Source organism: Rhincodon typus, chromosome 7, assembly GCF_021869965.1.
Source record: "Rhincodon typus isolate 14 chromosome 7, sRhiTyp1.1, whole genome shotgun sequence".
In the NCBI taxonomy this organism is placed as follows: Eukaryota; Metazoa; Chordata; class Chondrichthyes; order Orectolobiformes; family Rhincodontidae; genus Rhincodon; species Rhincodon typus.
Genome location: NC_063338.1, coordinates 71,015,083 through 71,028,264, shown reverse-complemented (window position 1 = coordinate 71,028,264; position 13,182 = coordinate 71,015,083). Strand labels below are relative to the sequence as shown.

The following is a 13,182-nucleotide window of genomic DNA, read 5'->3' as shown; positions in this document are numbered from 1 at the left end:
TTCTGGCTGTCCACAGAAGCATTACACATAAAACTGTTATTCTGTCTTCTCCCTGTAACCTTGCACAGTCCCTTTTCAAATAACAGCATATCTCTCTCTTGCAGCCCCAATTCAACCCAGCTTCACCTTATTCTCAGGTCATAAATTCCAGGACCCCACTGTGTGAAACTCTCATGCTCTCATCCACTACCACACACATTTTCTCAAAGGTGCATGTTCAGTTATTGCTATTTTACTAAAACCTCCTTAATAAAATTTAGAAAATGCAATTTTTGACTCTCTGAAGTTAAACACTGGAGATTGTGGCACTGGGTTTATCTGTAACGCAGAATAGTAGCAGCTGTGTAATGGGGAAGCTGGCATCAAGACTTTTCTATGGTTGGAAAAACAATTCCATAATGGACAGCACCCAGAGTTGGGGTCTTGTCAATATTGAACTAAAAATTTGGTTTTAAGAACCACAAGATAGGTGGAACTGTGGGCAATATCATCATCGTGCATGTTTTTTTGGAGATCCAATTGAAGAGTGATATTGGACATCATTTATCAAAGGCATAAACTACTTTAAGAATCAAACTTGGTGGATTCAATCTTGGTTAACTAAACAGCTAGGTTTAACAGAACTGGCAGGAAAATCGACAGTAAGAAGGGCAGGAAGAGTTACAGGCAATAAGTCTGAGATTGATATGAAATGTTACAGTAAGGTCTATTGTGAGTACGTAATGCTTACTTTTGCCATTTTGTTTTAAAAGTAAAGTTTCAGTGTCCACCCACAAGATCATTCAGATGCAAAAATGGGAGAGTGTGCTTGCAACCTGAGCAAGTTTGTGATGAAGTGAATAACTGTGGTGACAACTCTGATGAAGTGGATTGTGGTATGTGCATCCATTTTATTTAGATAGTATTCTTAATGCTTTAAATGCTAACAGGTTAAGTTTCAAAGATAATAGTACATATATTTCAACAGGCAAAGAATGAATTGTGTTCAATTAGGCTATGAAGTAGTGAATCAACATAAGTGATTTGGCACCAAGTTTAGCAACATCGAGAAGAATGAAAGAACTTAAACTTATACAGTGCGATTCACATTCCAAGTTACTTCGCAATTAATCAACCGCTTTTCTTTAAGTGTATTTATTGTTCTTTTGTGGAGGAACATTGCAAGCAATTTATCTGTTGGTGCCTCAAATGGCAATGGGATTAATGACCAGTTACCTGCTTTTGAAATTGATCACGAGATAAATGTTGGTGGAACTAATATTCTAACTACAGTGGAATTATCCCATAACTACTTTTATATCTACCTAAACAGGCTGTCAGAACCATCATTTAACATCCTGTTTTGAAACACAACATAACCTCTGACAGTGCAACATTTGCTCAGCATTGCACTGAAGAGTTCGATTTTTGGAATTCGCTGGTATAGGGCTCTATCCCATGTACTTCTGACTTAGAGACACCTGATGCTCCACTGAACCAAGCTGACATTTAGTAGAACATTTCCAACCACAGTTAAACAATGAAGCTAAACAGTCTTGTTCCTTGTGATTTATTTAAAATTATGAATCAGAATCATACAAACTAATGAAAGCAAGCATGCATTTTTCTTCAATTTTCTGGAACTGTCCAAGATAATTATTTTGAAATGTTGAACTTCCTAATTATGAGCATTTTTATACAGCTGGAAATGTCAAATCCAGGAGAATTTAAGTGAACTATTGAATTAATAGCTTACATATTCCTTTGTTGTTTAGAATTACAGCCTATTACTTGAATGCATGTATTTTATACACCCAATATACTTATACTGAATCTCCTAAAGATCATTAAGTGCAGACTTTTTCAATTTCTTTCATCATAAATAAGTAAATCAGTTGTCACAGTGAAATACCTCAATAATCTAATGATTATTGAGTTGGTACACTGAAAATTAACTTTTACAAATGGAGGACAAGACTTCTTGCTAGAAATAGTTGTAATTTTGTGAGACTGGCCTTAAACAACTGCATTTACCATCAGGGTGAAGAATTTGCAGGGTCAAACTGTTTCACTGTTATTTATTTACTGTTGTTGGAGAGATTAACTGTGCTAAATTCTTCCTTACCAACAATTATATCATTTAGTCAACAGTCCCTGACCATGAATAGTGCCAGCTGATATAGTTGTTACACATACACAAGGAGTATGTGAGCTGAAGCATGTAACATCTGCTGGTGGCCTGGTGTGAATGAATTAATGTTGTACTGTTGACCTAGCGCCCTATCTAATTTCATTTTGCAGAAATTGGAATAAATTAGTAATACTATATTTTCAAGGACATAAACATTATAATCAATAAATATGGCTAACTAGTTTGAATACATTGTAGAAACTGTTTCATCCCTATTGCATGAGTGCAAAATTACTACAATGTCTACCACCTCTGCAGAAGGATGGCCCATACAGTGTTGGTCAAATTTTCAGATTCATGGATTGCAGTATTAGGTCCTGGCCAGACATTAGGATCCATGTCTTGTGAATTAAGAACCCAACACAATGAAAGATACACTTGACAAATAATTCATTGATTCTTCAGCAAAACAAATAATTGTTATTTTGTTTCTATTTTTAAGAATTACATTTCCGTGGAGTTAGGGGCTGCAAGAAGGGTCAGCTCATTTCATTGCACATAAGAGCTCTTCCCCAGCATTCCCCTACCAACCCCTGCAGTTTGCAACACACATGAACGTTTCTGCTAGTGAAATAGGATGCTTAAAATTCATGGTTTTCTCTAAACAAGTTGCCTGTGAAGGTGCAACCATGTGATGGCAGCTAATCCCAAGCATCCACATGAGGACTGAGTATCAATTCCAGCCTGTGGTTTCAGATATACACTGATTCTGCACGAACATAGACATGGCCAGAGTAAAGGGACAGTCACACATCATTACCACCAGTTTTAATTTTGAAATGTACATTGCCAACTTTTTGAATAACCTTTCATAACATAGAAACATAAAAAATGGGAGCAGGAGTTGATCATTTGGCCCTTCAAGCCTGCCTCACCATTCAATATGATCCAATTCAATACCTTGTTCCTGCTTTCTCCCCATACCCTTTGATCCCTTTAGCCCTAAGAACCATATCTAACTCATTTTTGAAAATATTCAATGTTGTGGTTTCAAGGGTAGGCAATGGCCTAGTGGTATTATCACGAGATTATTAATCCAGACACTCAGATAATGTTCTGGGGACCTGAGTTCGAGTCCTGCCATGGCAGATGGTGGAATTTGAATTCAGTAATAGACTGGAATTAAGAGTCTAACGATGTCCATGGAACTATTGCTGATTGTCAGGAACAAACCCATCTGGTTCACTAATGTCCTTTAGGGAAGGAAATCTCACCACCCTTACCTGGTATGGCCTACAAGTGACTGTAGACCTATAACAATGTGGCTGACTCTTAACTGCCCTCTGGGCAATTAAGGAAAGGTAATAAATGCTGGTCCAGCCAGCAACACCCACACCCCATGAATAAATGAAAAAAAAAACATTTCTGTGGCAGAGATTCCATAGGCTTACCACTGTCTGGCTGAAGAAAGTTCTCCTGATCTCAATACTAAATGACCTACCCCATATCCTTAGATTGTGACCCCTTGTTCTGGGCTCCTTGATCGTTGGAAACATCTTTCCTATGTTTACCCTATCTAGCCTTCTAGAATTTTGTAAATTTCTTTTGAAATACCCCTCATTCTGCTAAACAACAGAGAATATAGTCTGAACCAATCCAATCTCTTTTCATATGTTAGTTTTATCATCTCAAGAATCAGTCTGGTAAATCTTTGTTGCACTCTTTCCATTGTCAGAACATCTTTAAGTCTGTGTGCCTTATATAATATTTGGCATTTGTGCATCATGCATCATTATTCACTGTCTCTTTAACTAACAGGGAAGCAAATTCAAAGGGCATGTGGAAAGGATGAGTTTACATGCAGCAATGGGAAGTGTATTCCTGTGGAACTACAATGTGACATGTTCAACGACTGTGCTGATGGTGGGTCTGATGAACAAGACTGTACTAAAAGTAAGTCCTAATTGTAAAAAGTATTGTAAAAATTGTAAGTCCTAATTGCCCTTGCTTTGTGTAGCTCTGCTGATCTCCTGCAGAGAAACCTTGACAGTGTAATTGATGTATTTCTGGTAGAATTGGTTTGGCTGTACACTTTGATGTTCTTTTCATTTTAGCTTGATAAAAGATACGTACATATTAATAATTCCATCAGGAACCTTATGAGAAATGTCTAACTTAATGGTCTTAGAACTACTAGACTTATGACAAGATTATAAATGTACTTGTATGATTGTATCCGAATCTTAGTCCAGTCGTCCTTCAGTTTCAAAGCAAGGAGCTGGTAAGAAACTGAGAAATATTCATGCATGTTTCAGTTGCCACCATTATTCAAAGGTTTCAATTTGCTTAAACATTTTAACATACAGTTCAAAAGGTAAAATTTTCAACTCCCAGGAGGTAGCAAGAAGAGATTGTGAGAAGAGAAAATAATTAGGTGACTTGGCTCTGCAGAGATAATCAGCTCCTTCACGCCATCCACATCAATTAATTGCTGGGCAAACAGGCTCACTGGGGACTGACCAGCAATTAAGACGCTTAAGTGGTCAATTAAGGCTTTCATTCACCACCTCCCCAATTCCCTGGCAGATAAGCAAATTGGCCAGTTTCCTGACTGAGTACCCAGGATGACCTGTCCATCAGGTTAGCATGGGTGCTCAATTTCCCTCAATCTAGTGACAATCAGAGACATAGATAGGGGATAACTTCTGAAAGACAACTCCTGCCAATGCTGCTGAGCCCTTCTTCTACTCTATACCTCCACCCAATGACCGAAAAGCTTGTATCCTTTGAGGGATCTACAGTTTCAGGTAAGCCTGCATGTTACAACTGAGTCCTCCAATAGCCCAAAAAGATTGCCGATCAGCTCTGAACAATGCTAGAACTCTTGTTGATTTTTCATTTTTCTTAATGGACTTGTTCATGATTTGTGGACTTTGAAACAGCTTGTGGTGAAAGGAAACAAAATAGATAAAATGAGCTTTTGTTTGTTTGTGAAGCCAGACCTGAAGGCTAATTGCAAGTTGGGTCTTGATCAAAAAGGTTCATACGGATGCAGAGACCATGAGAAGAGTATTGTGTAAAAAGAGATAGCAGAAGTTAACTATTAGTAATGTCAGTGCCTGAGAATTGGTTCTGGTGAGTCTGGAAGAGGTCAAGCAGATAGCAGATACTGAATGTAATTGAGGCCGCTGGAAAAGACTGTTGGTCTTTGAGGACAGAGCCATAGTTGAAGTTGTTTTTTTTTAAAAATATATGTTTTATGGGAAAATAAGCTTGACAGTTGATGACACAGCATGAAAGTTTGAATGTTCCTGGCCTAATCTCCCACTCCAACTTTTGGAAGCCTAAAGAGTAGAAAGCTGAGTAAGAAGTATTGCCACCTTTACCTGAATGAACTGAGAAAGTGACCAGGGTCAGCTGTTCCAGAAAAGCAACCAAAAAATCCATATCTATACCTGTGAAATAACGCACTGCAAAAATCATTTAAGTAATCTGGCCAGGTTTGTCAGTTTATTTTATCTATCCCTTAACAGTGTTTGTTTGTCTGCCCACCTGTCTTTTACATGAATGGGGCTGAAAACAATTGTTTCAGGTTTAAAGCATAGACATTAATTAGGTCACTGTGTTGTTTAATTTTCTCTCTGTTAAAATTAAACGGCATTTTTAAAAAATGTTTAGTCTTTTATTTAAGATACAAAACTGGTGTCTGGAAATTAAGTATTTGCAAGGTCAGTGATTGGTTCTTAAAAAGTTTAGTTAGGAACCATTGGAGTGACTAATGGGGGTCTTTGATAGTTTCAATTTACAGTGTTGTGAACACAGAAGTACAAAGGGTATTTGATTTAGCTGTCTGTCTCCATGTCATAACAAAAAGCTGATTAATGTGTAATCCAACAAGCTTTCTCAGCTGTGGAGATGGTGAGTTAGTTAACGCCTAACACGCCCATGTCCATACTTAGTATGAGATGGAGAAAATTGTGTCCTAAATGCTAAGAACATAAGAACCAGGAGCAGGAGTAGGCCATCTGGCCCTTCAAGCCTGCTCCCCCATTGAATAAGATCATGACTGATCTTTCTGTGGCTGCATCTGCACTTACCCACCTTCTCACCGTAACCTTTAATTCTGTTACTGTTCAAAAATGATGTATCCTAGCTTTAAAAACATTCAGTAATGAAGCCTCAACTACTTCAATGGACAGGGAATTCCACAGATTCACAACCCTTTCGGTGAAGAAGTTCTTCCTCAATTCGGACCTAAATCTGCTCCCCTTTATTTCAGGGCAATGCTGTCTTGTTTTAGATTCACCTGCCAGTGGAAACATCCTCCCTGCTTCTACCTTATCTATTCCCTTCATAATTTTATATGCTTCTATAAGATTCCCCGTCATTCTTCTAAATTCCAATGAATATAATCCCAGTCTACTCAGTTGCTCCTCATGAGCCAAACCTCTCAACTCCAGAATCAACCTAGTGAATCATGTCTGCACCCTCTCCAGAGCTAGTACCTGCTTTCTGTACTAAGGAGACCAATACTGCACACAGTACTCCAGGCGTGGCCTTACCAGCGCCCTATGGCTGTAAAATAACTTCCCTGCTTTTAAACTCAATCCCTCTAGCAATGAAGGACAAAATTCCACTTGCCTTCTTAATTACCTGTTGCACCTGCAAACCAACCTTCTGCGATTCATGCACAAACACACCCAGGTCCCTCAGCACAGCGGCATGCTGCAGTTTTTTACTGTTCAAATAATAGTCCTTTTTACTGTTATTCCTACCAAAATGGATGACTTCACATTTATCAACATTGCACTCTATCTGCCAGACCTTTGTCCACTTACTTAAACTATCTATATCCCTCTGCAAACTTTCAGAGTCCTCTGCACACTTTGCTCTACCACTCTTCCTAGTGTCATCCGCAAACTTTGACACACTACACGTGGTCCCCAACTCCTAATCATCTATGCAAATTGTAAACAATTGAGGTCCCAACACTGATCCGTGAGCCAGACCACTGTTCACTGATTGCCAACGAGAAAATCACTCATTTATCCCCAGTCTTTGCTTCCTGTTAGTCAACCAATCCTCTATCCATACTAATACGTTGCCCGTAACACCGTGCACCTTTATCTTATGCAGCAGCCTTTGGTGCAGCACCTTGTCGAATACCTTTTGGAAATCCGGATACACCACATCTACTGGGTCCCTGTTGTTTACCACACTAGTCATGTCTTCATAGGATTCCAGTAAATTAGTTAAACATGACCTGCCCTTCATGAACCCATGCTGCGTCTGCCAATGGGGCAATTTCTATCTAGATGTCTTGGTATTTCTTCCTTGATAACAGATTCAAGCATTTTCCCTACTACATAAGTTAGGCTAACCAGGCTATAATTTCCCATCTTTTGTCTACATCCTTTTTTAAACAGTGGTGTCACATTTGCTGTTTCCCAATCTGCTGGAACTGCCCCAGAGTCCAGCAAATTTTGGAAAATTACCATGAGGGCATTTGCTATTACTCCCACCATCCCTTTTAGTACCCTGGGTTGCATTCCACCAGGGCAAGGTGACTTGTCTACCTTTAGCTCCATTAGCTTGCCCAACACTACCTCTTTTGTGATCATGATCATTTCTAGGTCCTCACCAATCCAAGTTTCCTTGTCATCAATTACTAGTATGTTTCCTCATTTCCCATTATTAAATCCCCCTTCTTATCCTCTAAAGAACCAAAGTTTACCTTAGCCATTCTTTGTCATTTTATATATTTGTAGAAACTTTTGCTATCTGTCTTTATATTCTGAGCTAATTTACTCTTATAATCTACTTTACTTTATAGCTTTTTTATGGCTTTCTGTTGACCTTTAAAGTTTTACCAATCTTCTAGTTTGCCACTGGTCTTTGCCACTTTGTATGCCTTATCTTTCAATTTGATAGCCTCCCTTATTTCCTTAGACATCCATGGGTGATTACCTTTTTTATGACTTCCTTTTCACTGGTATATACTTTTGTTGAGCACTTTGAAAAATTACTTCGAAATTCTTCCACTGTTCCTCAACTGTCCCACCATAAAGTCTTTGCTTCCAGTCTACTTTAGCCAACTCCTCCCTCATTCTATTGTAGTCTCCTTTGTTTAAGCACAGGACCCTAGTATTGGATTTTATCTTCTCAATTTCCATGTGTATTCTAAATTCAACCAAACTGTGGTCTCTCCTTCCAAGAGGGTCCCTAACTATTACACAGGACTGGAATAGCTTGCTCTCTCCTCAGTTCCATTACACACTGTTCAAAAGAATTATCACTGATAAATTCCATTAACTCCTCCTCAAGGCTACCGACCTGGTTCGACCAATTGACATGTAGATTAAAATCCCCATGATAATTGCTGTACCATTTTTACAGGCGTTAGTTATTTCTTTGTTTATTGCCCGCCCCAATGTGATGCTATTATTTGGTGGCCTATAGACTACGCCTATCAGTGACATTTTCTTCTTAGAATTTCTAATGTTCCACCCAAAAGGATTCAACCTTATTCTCCATAGAACCTATATCATCTCTCACTAGCCCCCAAAAGCCATCCTTAAATATCAGAGTAACACCATCTCCCTTACCTTCCTGTCTGTCCTTCGGAATAGTCTGATACCCCTAAATATTTAATTTTCAGTCATGACCATCCTGCAACCATGTCTCTGTAATAGCTAATATTCGCAGTGATTTGTGACATTAACTTATCTACCTTGTTTCACATCCTACGGGCATTCAGATAAAGTGCCTTTATGCTAGCTTTTATACATTTCTTTTAATTCTAACATCTCCATTCGTAATATCTCCTCAGTTTTCCTTCCTTTTAACTTCTTTCATAGTCTTCAATGCGGTTAAATCCTCCTGCACACATGCTAATCTGCTGCTTTCTTTTCTATTTACCATTATACTTCCTGCACTGGTTCCAGATCAGTTCAGGTGGAGACCACCCCAACGGGACAGATCCCTCCTGTTCCAAAGCTGATGCCAATGCCCCATGAAATGGAAACCCTCTTTCCCACACCACTCATTTAGCCACGTGTTTACTTCACTAATTTTCTTATCCCTAAGCCAATTTGCACTTGGCTCAGATAGTAATCCAGAGATTACAACTGTTGAGGTCCTATTCCTTAATTTTATCCCTAGTGCTTGATTATCCCCAAACAGGTTCTCCTTCCTAACCTTGCCTATGTTGTTTGTCCCAACGTGGACCACAACATCTGGATCCTTGCCCTCCCGCTCCAACATCTTTTCAAGCCAGTTAGAGATGTCCGTCACTCTGGCATGGGACAGGCAACACACAATGTGGGACTCTCGATCCTGCTTACAAAGGATGCTATTAATCTCCCTAATTATAGAGTCCCCTACAGCTACCACTTGTCTTTTTGCTCCTCCCTCTTAAATGGCCTCCTGTACCATGATACAATAGTCAGTTGGCTCATCCTCCCTACAGCCATTTTCCTCATCCTCACAGGCAGCATGTACCTCATACCTGTTGGACAAGGTCAACAGCAGAGGCTGCTCTGTTCCTCCACAACTTGCTGGTGTGGCCTTTTCTGCAGTCCAAACTTCATTTAATTTGTTGGTCTTACCAGGTATCTTTGGAGAAATCTTTTGTTTTTGTTAGTGTCTTACTTACTTGCGCAAAAGTTGGTGAGACACTCGCACTGCCTCTTCACAGGAAGGTCCATCTTCCTCTTAAAAAGCAGTTTGAAATTAATCAATCCAGATCTTCCTCTGAAATCTAGTCTTTGGAAATGAAAGTCTCACTTAGTGAGAACTGCCAGTAAATGAGTGACTAGCAGGTCTTGGACACTTGGCAGTGTCAGCTACCAGGAGGACTGCCAACATTGTAAGGGGCAAAGTGTCAAAGCAGTCTTTCTTGTAGACGTACAGGTATTTGTGTAGTTGATGGCATTACAGAAAAATGGGGGTCAGATGGAGTAGCCAGAACATTGATAACTCTCAGCAGCTATCCCTCCTGCCCTATGTCCCCTACCTCAATCAACTTAGTACTGATGGTTCCAGGGTTTCATTACTTTCGCTGAGATAGAAAGGAAGGTAACAGAGGGGAAGGAGCTGCATTACTAATCAGGAAGAATGTTACATCTGCACTCAGACAGGGCATGCTGGAGGGCTCATCCACTGAGGCCATATGGGTAGAGCACAAAAATTGGTTATACTATAGGCCTCCCAACAGCCACCAAGAGATTGAGGAACAAATATGTAGGCAGATTATGGAAAGGTGCAAAAAAAACAGAGTTGTCGTAATATATAACTTTAACTTCCCCAATATTGACTGGGGCTCCCTGAGAGCAAGAGGCTTAGTCAGGACAGAATTTGTTAAGTGCATCCAAGAGGGTATCTTGAAACAATAAATGAATAGTCCAACTCGACAAAAGGCCATACTGGACCTTGTATTGACTAATGAGACTGGCCAGGTGACTGACCTTTCAGTGGAGAGCATTTTGGTAACAGTGATCACAACTCCTTAAGTTTTAAGATAGCTATGAACAAGGATAAGTCAGGACCTTGTGGGAAGGTACTAACCTGGGGGAGGGCAAATTATGTCAGCATTAGGCAGGAGCTAGGGAGTGTTAATTGGGAGGAGCTGTTATCAGGCAAGTCCTTATTTGACATGTGGGAACTGTTTAAAGACCTGCTGGGGAAGAGTTCAAAACCAGCAAGTTCCAGTCAGGAGGAAGGTTAAGGATAGCAAGGTAAGGGACCCTTGGATAACAAGGGAGGTTGTGAATTTACTCCAAAGGGAAAAAGAAGCATATGTAAGGTTTAGGAAGCTAATATCAGACTGGGCCTGTGAGGAACATAAGGAAAGCAGGAAAGTATGCAAGCAGGGAAGTAGGAGAGCAAGAAGGGGCCATGAAATGACCTTGGCAAGTCAGGTTAAAGAGACTCCGAAGGCATTCTGTAGATACATTAAAAGTGAGAGGACAACGAGGGAGAAGGTAGGACCACTGAAAGATAAAGGACAGAATTTGTGCTTGGAGGCAGAGAATGTGGGTTTGATCCTAAATGAGTATTCTGCACTGGTATTCACCCAGGAAAAGGATTTGGAGAATTGTGAGATTTGTGTAGAGCATGCTAATATGATAGGACATGTTGAGATCAAGAAAGGAGTCGTGCTGCATCTCTTGAAGAGCACTAAGATGGATAAGTCTCCAAGATCTGATGGTATCTACCCCAGGTTATTGAGAAAAGCAAGTGAGGAGATTGCTGGGGCCTTGACCAAGATGTTTGTATCCTCGCTCGCCCCTGGACAGGTTCCAGAGGAATGACGAGTAGCTAATGTTGTTCCTCTGTTCAAGAAGGGAAATAGGGACAACCCAGGAAACTACAGACCAGTGAGTCTCATATTAGCATTTGGAAAGCTATTAGAGAGATTTCTTAGGGCTAGGATTTATGCATATTTGGAAAAGCATGGCCTAATTAGGGACAGTCAGCATGGCTTTGTGCAGGGCAAGTCATGCCTTAATAACATGATTGAATCACAAAGGTGATCAATGAGAGTAGATCTGTGGATGTTGTTTACATAGATTTTAGTAAAGCTTTGTCCCTTAGTAAGACAATGTGCCCCATGGTAGGCTCATCCAGAAGATTAAGATGCATGGGAACTACAGTGATTTGACCACATGGACTCAGAATGGGCTTACACTTAGAAGACAGACGGTATTGGTGGAAGGGTGTTTTTCAGGCTGAAGGTCTGTGATTAGTGATGTTCTGCAGGGATTCACACTCGGACCTCTGCTGTTTTTGATATATATGACTTAGATAAATATGTAGATGGGTGATTTAGTAAGGTCGCAGACGATACAAAGATTGGTGGAGTTGTGGGTAGTGTAGAAGGTTGTCAAAGGATACAGCGAGATATAGATCAGTTGGAGATTTGAGTGGAGAAATGGGAGATGGCATTTAATTCAAGTAAGTATAAGGTGCTGCACTTTGGGAGATCAAATGTTAAGGGAAAGTATACAGTTAATAAGAGGACTCTGAACAGCATTGATGTACAGAAGGATCTTGGGGTTCAAGTCTGTAGCTCCCTGAAAGTAGACATGCAAGTCGATAGGGTGGTAAAGAAGGCATATGGCATGCTTGCCTTTATTGATTGGGGAATTGACTACAAGAGTCAGGATGTCATGTTGCAGCTTTATAATACTTTGGTTTGGCCACATTTGGAGTATTGCATTCAATCTTGGTCACCACATTACAGGAAGGGTGTGAAGGCTTTGGAGAGGGTGCAGAAGAGGTTTGCCAGGATGTTGCCTGGATTAGAGAGTATGAGCTCTAAGGAGAGGCTAGAAAAATCTCTGGTTGCTTTCTCTTGAGCGGCGCAGGCTGAGGGGAGACTTGATAGAAATCGATAAAAATTATGAGATACATAGATACAGTTGATGGTCAGAATCTTTTTCCTGGAGCTTAAATGTCTAATACTAGGAGGCATTCTTTTAAGGTCAAAGGGGGAAAGTTCAAAGCAGACAAGAGGGGCAAGTTTTTTACACAGAGAGTGGTAGGAGTCTGGAACACATTGCCAATGGTGGTGGTGGTGGATGCAGATAGAATAGGGGCATTTAAGGGACTTTTAGATAAGCACATGAATATGCAAGGAATGGAGGGATATGGACCAATGGCAGGCGGAAGGGATTAGTTTCACTTGGTGTCATGTTCAGATCAATATCATGGGCCAAAGGGCCTGTTCCTGTGCGGTAAAGTTCTATGTTCTATGATCAAGTAACCCTACCTCCACCACCCCCACACCAACACCCCCCCTCCCCCAGACCACCACACCCTCGCACTGCACACCCCGCAACACATCTAACAGCTATCTGCACTAACCACTGGGAATTCATTGCCTGAAACTTCCAACCTCCATTTTCTTCAACAAACAAAAAATAAGTCATTAGTCCTGCAACATCTACAGAAAGATAGCTGTATAATGACTATTGTGTAGAGCTGGATGAACACAGCAGGCCAAGCAGCATCATAGGAGCAGGAAGGCTGACGTTTCGGGCCTAGACCCTTCATCAGATTTTCTGATGAAG

General features: G+C 40.3%; 1 protein-coding gene across 1 annotated transcript in view; it reads left to right on the top strand.

The window, feature by feature from the left end:
• LOC109911043 (low-density lipoprotein receptor-related protein 1-like) overlaps window positions 1-13,182 on the top strand; it is a 1,753,343-nt gene that overhangs the window by 1,641,554 nt on the left and 98,607 nt on the right. The window contains exons 72-73 of the mRNA XM_048599379.1: window positions 753-875; window positions 3,929-4,063. Of these exons, the coding sequence (XP_048455336.1) occupies window positions 753-875; window positions 3,929-4,063 (258 nt within the window). The remainder of the gene's footprint in view (window positions 1-752; window positions 876-3,928; window positions 4,064-13,182) is intronic.